At 42.7% G+C, this 15,645-nt stretch overlaps 1 protein-coding gene across 2 annotated transcripts in view; it reads left to right on the top strand.

Moving 5' to 3' along the window:
• tbc1d22a (TBC1 domain family, member 22a) overlaps window positions 1-15,645 on the top strand; it is a 181,691-nt gene that overhangs the window by 158,582 nt on the left and 7,464 nt on the right. For both annotated transcript variants that reach the window (XM_080421527.1, XM_080421526.1), the window contains exon 13: window positions 5,457-5,552. In XM_080421527.1, the coding sequence (XP_080277653.1) occupies window positions 5,457-5,552 (96 nt within the window). The remainder of the gene's footprint in view (window positions 1-5,456; window positions 5,553-15,645) is intronic.

Genomic DNA, 15,645 nt, shown 5'->3' with positions numbered 1-15,645 from the left:
AAAGCCAAAATAGTTGCGAGGCGTTGTGGGCTTGTAGATCGGCTATTTTTTGCAAAGGTGGGGAAAAAAGCAGACCAAGTACAAGTTTTCTAAGTATTGGGGTTTTAACTCATTGAGTACCAGAATGATCTCTGGCTATGTGGTCCCAGTGCCAGAGATTTTTCAATTCATCTTAGATTTTCAAGTAGTCACAGAATATTTATCTCCATTTATATGGATCCCCTGATGGGTGCTAATCACTGAGGGTTGCACTGTGTGGTTTCACAAATGTCAACGAGGTCATTGGACCTTGTTGACATTAATTGTCTGATGTTGAAAATAACATGTCTGGGCCAAACATACATAGTAAAAAAAAAGTGCTCAGGAGCCGAGATACAGCCTTTTTCAGTAATAAGTTAAACAAGGAGTGAATGGAGCAGCAAATCTTCAGATAATGATATCTTGGGTTCTGAACGTGTTTTTTTTTTTTTTTTTTTTTTTTAACGTCAAACATGTCATTGGCACTTTGCGCCATTGTGGTAAAACACGTCAAACACGTCAATGGCACTCAATGAGTTAAGTGGTTAAGTGTCTGAAAATACACATTAACATGAATCCAACTCTACACAATGATAGTGCTGTCAAACAAGTCTATGGAACTATTATATGAAACCTTTGAAAAAGTTAAAAAACACAATTTTATACAATATAGTGGGGGTCCCTGCTTCATCTCTCTTCCAGCTAAGGGGGTCCTTCACCTGAAAAACGTTGAAGACCCCTGGCTTAGACATGCCTGAAGAAGCTCATAAGTGCAAATATCACCGTCTCGCCAAGCGGGGGACTCTGTCTTGGCTGAGTGGTGGAAATGTGTTCTCTCACGCGGGAGACCTGGCTTTGAATCTTCGGGTACGACATGAAAGTGATTTCTTCCTCCTGCCTTCGTCCTTTGATCAGCTGTAGCTGTCAGTCACCCTAATGTCTCACGTCTCTTCCAATATGGCTGCCCTTGAATAAACGGTACAGAGAGAGAGGGAGGGAGGGAGAGAGAAGGAGAGAGAGAGAAGGAGAGAGAGAGAAGGAGAGAGAGAGAAGGATAGGGGTGGGTTAACCGAGGGATGACATGACTTCCGTCCGAGTTTTGTGTGTGTGTGTGTGTGTGTGTGTGTGTGCGTGTGCGTGTGTGTGTCAGTGGTGGAAAAAGTACTCAAATGTTTTACTTAAGTAAAAGTATCAATACCGAAATGTAGAACTACTCAGTTACAAGTAAAAGTCCGGAATTAAAAGGGGGAGGCGGGGACATAGATTGGTGAAGCAATAGGAAGCGGCGCTGGTACTGAGCACAAGGCTTTGGATCCGCCCTTCCAGACCTTGGATAGGGCTGGCTCCTCCAGTCTAACCAAGAAGTGAACGGAGCAGCAAATCGTCGGATCACGATATCTTGGGTTCTGTGTTTTTTATTTTTTTTATATTACATTGTTTTACATCAGAAGTTTTTTACGCCAGTGGCAGTGAATGAGTTAACACTCGCATGGCGGCAGTAAGTCCAACTACCACACAGACGGACTGAAGACGGACTTCAGATCAAATTGACTGTTTTTTTCCCTGCGATTCCATTGGCCACCGGGGACACTATTGTCTTTTAAATATCGATGAACATTTCAATCCCACTCAAACCTCACATGTTGGCTGCTCTTCATTTGGTTCAGGCTGCAGGCAGAAAGATTATAATATCTATGACTGGGAACGTGAAAGGGTAACTGAGCTCTGTTATGTAAAATATTCATGACAAAAACATGGTTACATTTATCCTCTTGAGTGAAAAATGGATAGCCTACATCAGGGCTATTCAGCTAGATAAGCAGGGGGCCACAACGGTAAAATGACTTGAAGTCAGAGGCCACAAGACAGTGCAACAAACATGTTGTGTGCTATAGGTCCGATAGGACACAACAATGTACATGTGTCCATTATGGTAACTTATTAGGGCCTGCTTCATACTGTATTCATGCATTTTGATGTTTGATATAGGATATTGTCTGTGCCAGTCCTTCATAGTGCACAGGCTTTGATTTTGATATTAAGATTAGATGTTCTTATGTATGAAAGGTTTTATCATTTAGGTTATACTGTGTCTGAGCATCCGGCTAATGAGAGCACAAGCTCTAATGATGTGTTTCATGAGCCCAAGATGCTGTTTCAGCCTAAGACGCTATTCATGACGAACGATACATACTGTGTGGAAGATGGAAGATGGACAAAATCCACTCAAAACTAAAACCTATAGAGCTAATGGCTGCAGATGGACATTTCTTTCTTTGATGTAATGGACATCAAAGAGACATCCTGTCTCAAAACTCAGAAATACAGTATTTACAAATTGATGGAGATGGCATCTGACGTATGAACTGCATTCAGAACTAGTCTGTTGTGCTCTTTTATGTTGTTTTGCACCTGAAATTTTGCTTTTACTCAAGTATTGCTTTCAAGTACTTTATACGCCACTATTTATTTCTCCATGTTTAACATGTAAGGCAGAATGAGAAGCCGGAGACAGACTCTCCCTGTGCCCAGACGCGTATGAAACAGCTGATCGCTGTAGCGAGATCTACGCGGTTCATACATTCATAGGTCAAGTACATGACGCATCAACCGCCACAAATTGACCTATTGTCTACACAGGTCTAAAAGGCACTTCCGCATATGTCAGACTATTAGTTGGAGTCATCAACACTGAGGATTTTACTGCAGAGAGAGAGAGACAGAGGCCTTGATGTTGAGGTTGTAGAGCTTGTAGATCTGCTATTTTAGAAAAATCGTGAACATTAAATTTTGTGCACATCTTTGAATATATACATATTTTGAGATGGGGGTCCGTGGCCAAATCCATATCATTTTGGGGGTCCTCGACATGAAAGAGTTTGAGAACCATTGATTATAGCAACGCAAGTTTAAAAAAAAAAAACCTTAGGATTTAGAAGACATTTGTAGAATCCCCAGAAGCAAAGATTTGAGTTACAAATGTTTAAAAAATAAATATTCAAAGATGTGCACACATTTTCATGATTTTTTCAAAACATACTGTAGCAGATCTACAAGCTCATGAGCTATGAGCTTGTAGATCTGCTACATTTCTAAACACTTTCACAATTTTTTTTCAAAAATGTTCAAAAATAGCAGATGTTCAAGCTCGTATAGCATGGCACAATGTGACGCGCTGTGAGCTTGTACATCTGCTATTTTTGAGAACCCACTGTTCTAAACCACTGCTCTAAATCCTAAGAGTTTTCTTGTTGCTATATATATATATATACTGTATAGTTAAAATTACCCTCAAGTATAAAATAATGGTTCTAGCAAAAATAAAATCTAAAATGACACAGTATGCGTTCCCGTAATGAATGGATTATTAAGTGATGATGTTGTATTGTACTTCCCATGTCTTCTTCCTTCCTCCCTGTAGTAGGCGTGGTAGGCACATATCTCCTCCCTGTAGCGTGGTAGGCACATATCTCCTCCCTGTAGTAGGCGTGGTAGGCACATATCTCCTCCCTGTAGTAGGCGTGGTAGGCACATATCTCCTCCCTGTAGTAGGTGTGGTAGGCACATATCTCCTCCCTGTAGTAGGCGTGGTAGGCACATATCTCCTCCCTGTAGTAGGCGTGGTAGGCACATATCTCCTCCCTGTAGTAGGCGTGGTAGGCACACATATCTCCTGAGACTCTCCTGTGTGCATCCCTGCACGCTCACATTGATATTTACACACTCGCTCACTCACTCAACACATACCTCTAAGGACCGCTATGGAAATACGCTGCTAGCTTTATTGCCTTTTTATACATTTGATGCGGGTGGGGCCTGTGTGTGTATGCATTGTACTGTACATACAGTACGTATGTATTCCATTGTCAATAGGGATGTCAAAGAGGGGCTTTTAACCCATTAAGACCGGGAACGCATCTGTCATTTTTAGATCTGAGCTCAAAAGCATTAGTTTACACCTAGGCTATTCAAAAATAGCAGATCTACAAGCTTGCTATACCAAGTGCCGCGCTATGAGCTTGTAGATCTGCTATTTTTTTAGAAAAATCGTTAAAATGTGTGCAGATCTTTGAATATATATATGTTACAGTATGATTGGAGAACCAGTACGATTGAAGAATGCGCGCTCGTTTTTACCACCCACCCAGCACTAGAGGGAGCCACAAGCCAGGCTTGTGCACAAACATATATGGCCACACACACACACACACACACACAGTCACACACACACAAACACACACGCGCACACACACGCGCACGCGCTCATGCTTTTTTTGGTTTATTGAAAGCAGGACTGTTTAGATACTTTTATTGTGTTCTGGCTTTTGTTTTACTTTCTCCCTGACACACACACACACACACACACACACACACACACACACACACACACACACACACACACACACACACACAGTGATCCATGAAAAGAACTATTCTGTCCCTATCGGTTTACAAATCAAACGGCGCTGAGTCGACTAGTGGAGCGTCGGCCGGTCACCGCGGGCACTCGCGCCTGGAGGCGCGAGGGCGCGCTTCCTCGGCCTCAAGCTCCACTAAGTCGGCGCGCCGTGCGTGTGAACGCGTGTTCAGCGTTCCCCTCATAGATATTATGGTTCCCCTAGCGTAGCTTCCTGGTTGCTATGTGGGGGGGAACAACAAAAGACAGGTCTCCGTCGGCGCATCAAAGCCCCGCCTCTCCGCGCTCTCCTTCTCCTCCTCCTCGGAGGAGGAGAAGGAGAGAAGGAGAGGACGGGACGGTTTAAAACGCGAGGAGGAGGAGGAGGAGGAGGCTCCTCTTCCTCGCGAGCCTCGCGTAATAACCCCCCGCCTCGCAGCGCCGTCCTCCTCCTCCTCCTCGCGAGCCTCGCTAATAAACCCTGTCTCGAAAAGCCCCGCCTCGCCCCGAAGGAGCCCCGTGCCTAAAAACGAGCGCTCTGTCTTCAATCGTACTGGTTCTCCAAACGTACTGTGACATATATATTTTTAAAGCGAAATTTTTAAACTAAAATCTGTGCTTCTGGGGGTCCCTGGAACAACATATTTTGAGATGGGGGTCCGCGGCCAAATACATATCATTTTGGGGGTCCTTGACATGAACAAGGGTTTAGAAGTTAGGAAAGTTAGGATCTAGAAGACATTTGGAGAATCCCCAGAACGATATATTCAAAGATTTGCACAAATGTTTTTTTCAATAAATAGCAGATCTACAAGCTCACCGAGTGCCGCGCTATGAGCTTGTATATCTGCTATTTTTGAATAGCCAAAGTTTCCTGGTCTTAATGGGTTAAAGTCTTTGTCTTGTTCGTATGTCTGCTTACTTAAATGTAATGCCCTCTCTCTCTCTCTCTCTCTCTGTCTCTCTCTCTCTCTCTCTCTCTCTCTCTCTCTCTCTCTCTCTCTCTCTCTCTCTCTCTCTCTCTGTCTCTCTCTCTCCCCAGGCTGAGCCAGAGGGTTTCTCTCACTTCCATCTGTATGTGTGCGCAGCCTTCCTGGTGCGGTGGAGAAAAGAGATCTTGGAGGAGAGAGATTTCCAGGTAAGATCTAGAAGATCTAGTCAATGTTATTGTATCATACGACCTAAATGGCGCTATATCAACAAGGATAGGGTGATTACCTGTCCAGATGACTTTGGACAGGTGGAAAACATTAGTTAAACTTGCAGAGTGACACATTACTTTACCTGAGTTACATCTTCTGATAGATGTACTTGAATGTTGACATGAAATAATAATCCCGTTTAGTGTTTAATTAGCGCGATCGATCATCGTGACAAAATAGGCTACAGCTTGTAGCGACGGCGCACGTCAACACGCGTTGAGACAAAGGCAAAGATAAAGATAGCAAGGATTCAACAGTGATGTCACTACAGGAAGTAGCACTGACACAAGCTGTTTATAAACCACAGTGACATCACTGATGAATCCTTGGTATCTTCATGTGACCGACTCAACTTTTCTCCGCTCTGTGGAAAATCCTGGCGACGCGAGGTTATAGATTTACGGCGCGGAAAACTTGGAATTCCCGGCCGCCTTCTCGCGGACCCGGTCCGCGGACCGGTGGTTGGGAACCCTTGATCTAGAAGACAAAGGCTCATACCTCTGTGACTCACAGACGTGCTCATGTATAGATGCACATGCACACGTGTATTTCTCTCAGAGATGAGTTAACACCCACAGCGTACAGGTGCACACACCCGTGCGGGGACACGTTTAGTGAGGGCAAACTGTGGCACTATAAAGCTGTTTAAACACAGGGAGTGTGATGAATAAATGATGATACCAAAAGAGCATCAAACTATTCATATAGTTGATGTCTCAATCGTACGGTTTGATGTGTTTTATTCACGGTAACAAATCGACCTTGTTCCGAATAAAGATTGTCACTTTATCGCATTAATGCAAAATGAATGCACACATTTGTATTCATTTTGCTTTAATGTACATTTGGGCTTTGACGTTTTTGCCAATGGTGGGGATATATCTATAGCAGAGTCCTGCTCGGGTCCAATTTTGACAACCCGCACCCGCCCCTCCCGTCAATAATAAGATCCGTAGACCGACCCGTCACCCGTGATTATATGCAGTAAATAGCCTACAGACAGTAACTCAATTTAAAAGTGCTTTATTTTTGTACTTTGCAGTTTTTTTAACACAAGATAGCAGCCTTCAACAATAGCGGTACATTCAGTGGTCAGGTTCATTCAGAAATCTGCACGTCAAGTGAAGAACGGAGGACAGTTGACTTAAAGGTTCTATGACATTCATTTTCACTTTTTTTTAATTTTTAATGTTTTTTTGGGGGTTTTATGACCTCAATTACACCCAAAAAATCTGAACTTTGAACATTCAGTGGATTTTCTGTGGTCTGGGGTTTTCTGAATAATTAGGCTGAAAAGTAATCTGAGCTTGGCCCTTCGGCAGTGAGGTCACAGCCGATTAATCCCGCCCACTCTCCTCCTCGCCCCTCCCCTCCCCTATCCTTTCCTTTGGGGGGGGGGCGGAGCAGAGGCGATGATTGACAGGCAAAATCCCTCACCAGCGACACCCGCAGGCAAAGATTTATTTTTTCATTGCAGTTGAAAAGGCTTTAGAAATGTGAGAGAAAAAGACCTGCCATGGATCAATGGAGTGGAATTTTTTGTTAAAACTTTCTATACACGTTTGAAGGACCATGACAAAGACTTTTAATGTGTGGTAAAACTGAACGTCATGAAACCTTTAACTCACAAAAACCCATTGAACATCCTGTTCAACCTTCAAATTAAACTCCCCTGACAATGTAAACAATTACACGTGTGTACTGCGTGTGTGCGTGCTCACCGTGTGCTGTGTTAACCCATTCAATCCAGGGACGCATCTACAAATGTCAAACAGTTTTCTGAAAACCGCTATGTTGCTATAATATCAGTGGTTCTCAAACTTCAAGGACCTCCAAAATGATATGTATTTGGTCGTGGACCCCCATCTCCAAATATTTTGTTCCAGGGACCCCCATGAAGCAAAGATTTGAGTTACAAATGTTGGCTTAAAAGATTTGCTAACATTTTCATGATTTAAAAAAAAATAGCAGATCTACAAGCTCATAGCGCGGCACTCGGTGCTGCGCTATGAGCTTGTAGATCTGCTATTTTTGAATAGCCAAAGTATAAAATAATGTCTATAGCTAAAATGTAAAATGACACAGATGCGTTCCCAAATTGAATGGGATAAGTTACATAAGTGACGTTGTTTGGGCGCTAACAGTGCTGATTTTCACAATAAAATTGTACCCACCCGCGCGTTTAGTTCAGTTGCGCCCGTCCCCGTCCCCGTCCCTGTGAACTCATAAAAGTATATTTCTGTGGGTACCCGGCCCGTTGCCCAGGACTATAGGTCTTTGCACTGCTCAGCCAGTTTTTTCACCAGGCTGATGACACCAGCCTTGATTCCCTCCTATCCAGCTGAGGTTTGGTGTTGCATCACACACAGAAAACACCTAATTATGTCATATTACAGGTTTCATAATATGATACGCAGGTTGTAATATATCTTCAAGTGGGCAAGATATATATATATATACATAAAATAGTTTGTAAGGTGCAACTTGTGTTTGTTTGTTTGTTTGTTTTTCTTGAGGTGGGCGGAGTCTCGCAATGTATTTTGTATATTTTGAAGCATAAGCATTTCTTATGTAACTATCTCCCATGGTTCCTGTCTAAAATAGCAGCGATGGCTTTAAAAAGACAGCCGGGAACAGTTTAAGATTCTAGGGTTTTGAACGGCAAGCGATAATTAACGCTGAGTCACCAGCTGAACGACGCACCAGAGGCTATCGGTGCTCCGAGTCAAATGACTCACCTGTTCCTACGTATGTCCTCTCCTCTTAGGAGACGGCGTAGGAGAGACAGACGGCAGGAAAGCTGAGAGGGAGACAGCGTAGGAGAGACAGACAACAGGAAAGCTGAGAGGGAGACAGTGTAGGAGAGACAGACGGCAGGAAAGCTGAGAGGGAGACAGCGTAGGAGAGACAGACGGCAGGACAGCTGAGAGGGAGACAGCGTAGGAGAGACAGACGGCAGGAAAGCTGAGAGGGAGACAGTGTAGGAGAGACAGACGGCAGGAAAGCTGAGAGGGAGACAGCGTAGGAGAGACAGACGGCAGGACAGCTGAGAGGGAGACAGCGTAGGAGAGACAGACGGCAGGAAAGCTGAGAGGGAGACAGCGTAGGAGAGACAGACGACAGGACAGCTGAGAGGGAGACAGCGTAGGAGAGACAGACGACAGGGAAGCTGAGAGGGAGACAGTGTAGGAGAGACAGACGACAGGGAAGCTGAGAGGGAGACAGTGTAGGAGAGACAGACGACAGGAAAGCTGAGAGGGAGACAGCGTAGGAGAGACAGACGACAGGACAGCTGAGAGGGAGACAGCGTAGGAGAGACAGACGACAGGGAAGCTGAGAGGGAGACAGTGTAGGAGAGACAGACGACAGGGAAGCTGAGAGGGAGACAGCGTAGGAGAGACAGACGGCAGGAAAGCTGAGAGGGAGACAGTGTAGGAGAGACAGACGACAGGAAAGCTGAGAGGGAGACAGCGTAGGAGAGACAGACGACAGGGAAGCTGAGAGGGAGACAGCGTAGGAGAGACAGACGGCAGGAAAGCTGAGAGGGAGACAGTGTAGGAGAGACAGACGACAGGGAAGCTGAGAGGGAGACAGTGTAGGAGAGACAGACGACAGGAAAGCTGAGAGGGAGACAGCGTAGGAGAGACAGACGGCAGGAAAGCTGAGAGGGAGACAGCGTAGGAGAGACAGACGGCAGGAAAGCTGAGAGGGAGACAGCGTAGGAGAGACAGACGACAGGAAAGCTGAGAGGGAGACAGCGTAGGAGAGACAGACGGCAGGAAAGCTGAAAGGGAGACAGCGTAGGAGAGACAGACGGCAGGAAAGCTGAGCGGAAGACGAGAGTAGGAAAGACAGACCGTAGGATAGCTGAGAATATTTAGACTCTTAGTCTTGTTGATATCAAGAGTTAACTGTCATGGGTTTATCAGTAGATGCCATGCCGCATAATACACAATGGGGCTTTAAAACTGGCCGTTTTGTGCACACTAATGTATTCTCATGGGGCGTACGTTCACACTAGATCACAAAGCACGCCAACACTTCTTCTTCTCCTACACGATGTTGTTAACCCATTAAGGCCTGAGTCCGATTCTTAAAATGTTTTTTTAAATCCTAACCGATTTTTGAAAAAAATATTTTTTTACGATTTTTCAAAAATAGCAAATCTACAAGCTCATAGCGCGGCACTCGGTGCCACGCTATGAGCTTGTATATCTGCTATTTTTGCATAGCCAAAGAAACCTGAAGTGACACAGATGCGTTCCAGGTCTAAATGGGTTAAAAGGCTACAATTGAATGTATCCCCCGGCAGTTCACTTCTAACGACCCATTTGATGTGTTCTGCTTTGCGCTCACATTTCCTCGGGGGCGTGTAAGTGTATTTTTTTTTTGGTCTCACAAACTGAACTAAACTGTTTGTGTTGCCTTCATCAAGCGCTGACAAATGTATTATCCCCTGGAAACTCACAACCTCACATCTCGCATGATTAGACTTTTGCAATCAAATGTGTTTGGAAGGGGGACGTCTGGGTGACGCAAGGGGTGAAGTTCCTGTCCACCACCGCGGTATACTGGGGTTTGATTCTAAGGTGACTCCCCACCAAACAGACTACTTCAGACTACAACTAGGCTGCCCCAGCGTGTCTGATATCTGGTCTAGAGGGGCGGGTTCAAAATCTCTGGAGAAAAATTCTTTGAGATCCCATTGGTACATTTGGAGCGACGCCCACTGCACTCTGGTTGGTTGGGGAAATGAAACACTTCCTGTTCCAGGAACATCTCTTATTTTTGAGCAAAAAAAAAAAAAAAAAAGCCTGGTTAAACGTCAAGTACGAAGTTATTTTCAATCTGTCATAATGGAAACAGATATTCTCTCAAGTTTTCCTCGTCACGTGCTGTATTTTAGGGGGAAATATTTACATATTTATATGACGTAAGGTGCTGTAAAGTAGCGATGTAATTCAGGGGTGCCATGGATGAAAAACGTTATTTACAGGGGTGCCCTGAGCCAAAAAAGTTTGCGAACCCCTGGTGTAGGCGATATGATACTCGGACCAGTTTTCATTTGACAGCATTTAGCCGGTGGCAGACGAGATTAAAAAAGTTCCAGTGGAGCATGGCAAATGTGTTGGTTTTCACAGAACAAATATGGAAATGTCAAGCCTCAGCGGACCAGGTCACACTAGACGCTCACAGTTCATGAGCTCATTACTGGTCCAATGTCTTAACCCATTAAGACCGGGAACACATCTGTGTCATTTTACATTTTTAGCTATATAACCATTACTTTATACTTTGGCTTTTCAAAAATAGCAGATCTACAAGCTCATAGTGCTGCACTCGGTGCCGCACTATGAGCTTGTAGATGTGCTATATATTTTTTTGTATCGTGAACATTTTTGCAAATCTTTGAATATATATATTATTATTTTTTGACACAACATTTTTAACTCAAATCTTTGCTTCTGGGGTCCCTGGAACTAAATGTTTTGAGATGGGGCCAAATACATATCATTGTGGGTATGATGTTCCAGGGACCCCCAAAAGCAAAAGATTTGAGTTCAAAATGTTGTTCCAAAACATAATGTGTATTCAAAGATTTGCACAAATGTTCCAAGATTTTTTTCAAAGATAGCAGATCTACAAGCTCATAGCGCTATGAGCTTGTAGATCTGCTATTTTTTGAATAGCCCAAAATATAAGATAATGGTATTATAGCTCCATGCGTTCCTGTATTGAATGGGATAAGTGATATTTAATATGCGGCGTCTCCGCCGGCATGGAAAGGTCAGGCGCTTTCCCACAGACGGCTCGTTTCCAGAGCGCAAACCCGCCGTCATACAGTACAGTACATACAGTACATACAGTACATACAGTACATACAGTACTTGTACTGTATGTAATGTATGTATACATTACATACAGTACTTGTACTGTATGTAATGTATGTATACATACATTACATACAGTACTTGTACTGTATGTTCTGTATACATACATTACATACAGTACTTGTACATGTACTGTACAAGTACATACAGAGATTTCTGGCACCGAACGTAATCTGTTATTATAAAATTCTAGCACCCAATGTGTTAAAAAGTGAGACGAGCACCCCCCCCCCCCCCCCCCCCAACATACGCCTTTTTCGGAGGCGTATGTTGTGTTCTCCCCCGTTGATCAATGCGCACCGAGACAAGTCTCCGTTTGTCTCGAAGACGCCCAGGCAATAACCGACGTGCAAACACGACTCTGTGATCTTCAGGAAAAAGCATTTACCACGCTTGAAAGGTGTTTGTGTTTTGCAGCGTGATTCATTTTGGCCTCGGTACGCCGCCGCACCAAGCCGCCCGCGGTTGCTTGTAGAGTTCATAATGTGAGAGGTATAAAGTCAAAGTTTAAAAAAAAGAGACGTATAAAGCAAAAAGAGAGAGAGGGAGAGAAATAACAAAGCTGTCTACATGACAGCTAATAAATGCCAAATAAACAGCAGTATCGATTCCCTGACGAGACCCAAACAGACGGGCGGGGAGAACCAGAGAGAGAGAAAGAGAAAGACATTGATTTTTGCAAGAAAATGAAGAGACTTGAGCAAGGCCGAGTAGAGGTCGTGAACTCTGTGGGTCATAAATATCTGTGCCCTCAATGGCGTAACATGGTCGCCGTCGGGCAGAAACCTTGTATCTCCGTCAGGATTATGTATTCGCCCCTGTGTCAGAGGTGGAAAAAGTACTCAAATGTTTTACTTAAGTACAAGTAAACTTTTACATTACAAGTAAAAGTCCGGAAATCTAAATTTACTTAAGTAAAAGTACAAAAGTATTGGTATGAAAATGTACTTAAAGTACCAAAAGTAAAAGTACCAAAATATTTGAAAATAGCAGATCTACAAGATCACAACGCGTCGCGATGAAGCTTGTAGATCTGCTATTTTCAAGTAGCCTAGGTATGAAATAGGGCTAAAGTGGTTAATGTATGTTTTATAATCTAATAATTTGCGACACATTGTGAGCTTGTAGATCGGCTATTTTCAAATGGCCGAAATTTAGGGCTGAAGTATGTTTTGTAATAATAATAATACAAATCTACAAAGTAACTAGTAAATAAAGTTCTCAAATAAATGTAGTGGAGTAAAAGTACAATATTTGGATCCGAGATGTAGTGGAGTAGAAGTAAAAGTATTGGAAATTGGAAAAACTCAAGTAAAGTACAAATATCTCAAAATTGTACTTAAGTACAGTACTTGCATAAATTGTACTTAGTTACTTTACACACTGACTGGGGGGATTGAAAAAGCCTGTCAAGCCAGCGGCTACCGTAGCTCCACCAGGCAGCTAATAGTTGGAGCTCGACTCCGCCTAAATGCCAGTGGAGCCTTCTGTGTGCCCCAACGTGAAAATGTTCTCCCTCCCGCGTGGCGGGATATTGCTTTAAATGCTTCAGTACGCCAAAGAAAGCACCGTTCAGGCTGTCTCTCAACACTTGGATTCTCTGTGCCTCCGTTCTGCCAACGGGTTACGAACCTGTCGTCGGGTTGCAGCATTGAGCGCTTTGCACTCGGCACGGGGAAAGGTACGGCTGACTGGACGTGGTATGCCTGATTTAACCCATTAAGACCTGAGGCGATTCTTAACTCATCAGCTGCCAGAGTTATTTCAGATTTTTAGCTGTTGGCTGCCAGAGATTTTTAATTGAAAAACAAAAAGTACTCAGGAGCCGAGATACAGAATTTTTAAGTTTTAAGTTAACAAGGAAGTGGATAGGAGTCTAGATCTTCAAAACATCATATCTCCTAGGTCTTAGGGTCAAATTTTTAAAAAAAATGCAAAGAAAAAAAATTTTTTTTCACGATTTCTCAAAAATAGCAGATCTACAAGCTCGTAGCGCGGCACTCGGTGCCGCGCTATGAGCTTGTATATCTGCTATTTTTGAATAGCCAAAGAAATCTAAAGTGACACAGATGCGTTCGAGGTCTTAATGGGTTAAACACGGTTACGCACCATGTGATTGCACCGAAAATAGCAGATCTACAAGCTCACAATACGTTGCACCGTGACGCGTTGTAAGCCTTTAGATCTGCTATGTTTGGTTGGCGCATGACACTGACACGCGTCTTAAGTATAAAGTAGGCTAACTCGTGAAAGTTAACAAAGTTCGCACGCTGTTTAATTATGCGAACTTTGTTGGCTAATTGTTGTTTGCAAATCATGTTCTACTAATTTTTTTTATTGTGTTATGCATAGGTATCAGGTAGAGGTGTGCCGATATATCGTCCCGCGATATATATAGCGATACGTTTTCGTGACGATATGTATCGTTTTGGAGAAATAATAATATCGTTTTTTTTTTTTTTACAATAATAATAATCAGGCATGCAAACAGCCCCGAGGTGAAAAGGGTGACAACATGTTATTTTTTTCGGGTCAGGTGTTACACTATTGCCCTATTTGGATTCAAAACGGCTATTGTAGCTGAAAATGTACAAGTTTGCGTCTGAATAATGCAAAAACAGAATTATTTGTTTGCATTTTTTCTCCCCCATATATTTTCATAATAAAAAAGTGCGTATCGTATCGAAATCGTATCGAAGTTGTGAGCCAAATATCGTATCGTATCGTTTGGTGAAATTAGTGTATCGGCACACCCCTAGTATCAGGGCATTCACAGAATATTTGAATATTCAAATATCAAAACCACTATTTAACGCTGTACATCAAAATCGATTATTCGCTGATAATTATTTCTCATATATATATATATATTTTTTAAAGCAGTGACAATATATCTACAGCAGACATGCAGATGTGAGCTCTGGTGTTGGTAGTTCTCCTAATCCATTCATGGTTGATTGTTGTCAAAGCATTGTGGTTGTGCCGTCACTCAATGTAGGTGCACGGGGCGCTAAAGCAGCAGCACTCGGGTCTCATGCCAGAAAGATTAAAAAAGCAGAAAGCTGAGTTTATTACTGTAGTTTGTTTAACACGTTAGATTGGAGACGTTAGATTTTACAGTAGCTCTCGCTGTGAATAATCGGATATTCAAATACTTTTAGGTATTCAAAGTCGATGCTAAAAATATAATACAACTATTTGTGAATGCCCTAATAGGGTAGGGGCTTATACGAGGTAGAGGCCTCGTATAAGCCCCTTGGGCTTCTTGCATCCTGCTGGCACTTTTCCCTTCTATACTTTGTGGACCTTTTTTTTTTACTGTTTTTATCATTTTTGCAAAATAAATCAAATCAAAAAGTTAGATATTTTATCGGTCAGTGAATCAGTTTATTGGTCGGTGAATCAGTCTGTCAGCCAGTGAATCATTCAGTGAATCAGGTTGACCGTTGAGCAGTGGTGGAAAAAGTACTCAAATTCTTTACTTAAGTAAAAGTACCAATACTGCAATATAGAAATACTCTGTTACAAGTAAAAATCCAAAATGAAAAAATTACTTGAGTAAAAGTACAAAAGTATTGGCATCAAAATGTACTTAAAGTACCAAAAGTAAAAGTACTAAATATTTGAAAATAGCAGATCTACAAGCTCACAACGCGTCGCGATGCGACGCGTTGTGAGCTTGTAGATCTGCTATTTTCAAATTGCCTATGTATAAAATAGGGCTAAAGTGGTTAATGTATGTTTCATTATATCATAGTTTATATCTGAAAAGTAACTAGTAACTAAAGTTTTCAAATAATTGTAGTGGAGTAAAAGTACAATATTTGCCTCTGAGGTGTAGTGGAGTAGAAGTAAAAGTATTGGAAATTGGAAATACTCAAGTAAAGTACAAATACCTAAAAATTGTACTTAAGTACAGTACTTGAGTAAATGTACTTGGTTACTTTCCACCACTGCCGTTGAGTAAATCAGTCAGACAGCCAGTCAGTGTACTTGTGTATGTGCTGGTGTCGCGTGCCAAAAGAGAGGCATGGCGATGCGTTGTGAGCTTGTACATGTTTGTGTGCCTGGTGCTTACTCTACGTTACAACAGCATGTTGTGCCATCCTGTACCACCTTTCATCCTCACCAGTCTCAC

Source organism: Gymnoscopelus braueri, assembly GCF_963280865.1.
Source record: "Gymnoscopelus braueri genome assembly, chromosome: 23".
NCBI lineage: Eukaryota > Metazoa > Chordata > Actinopteri > Myctophiformes > Myctophidae > Gymnoscopelus > Gymnoscopelus braueri.
This window is presented reverse-complemented; position numbering and strand designations above follow the sequence as displayed.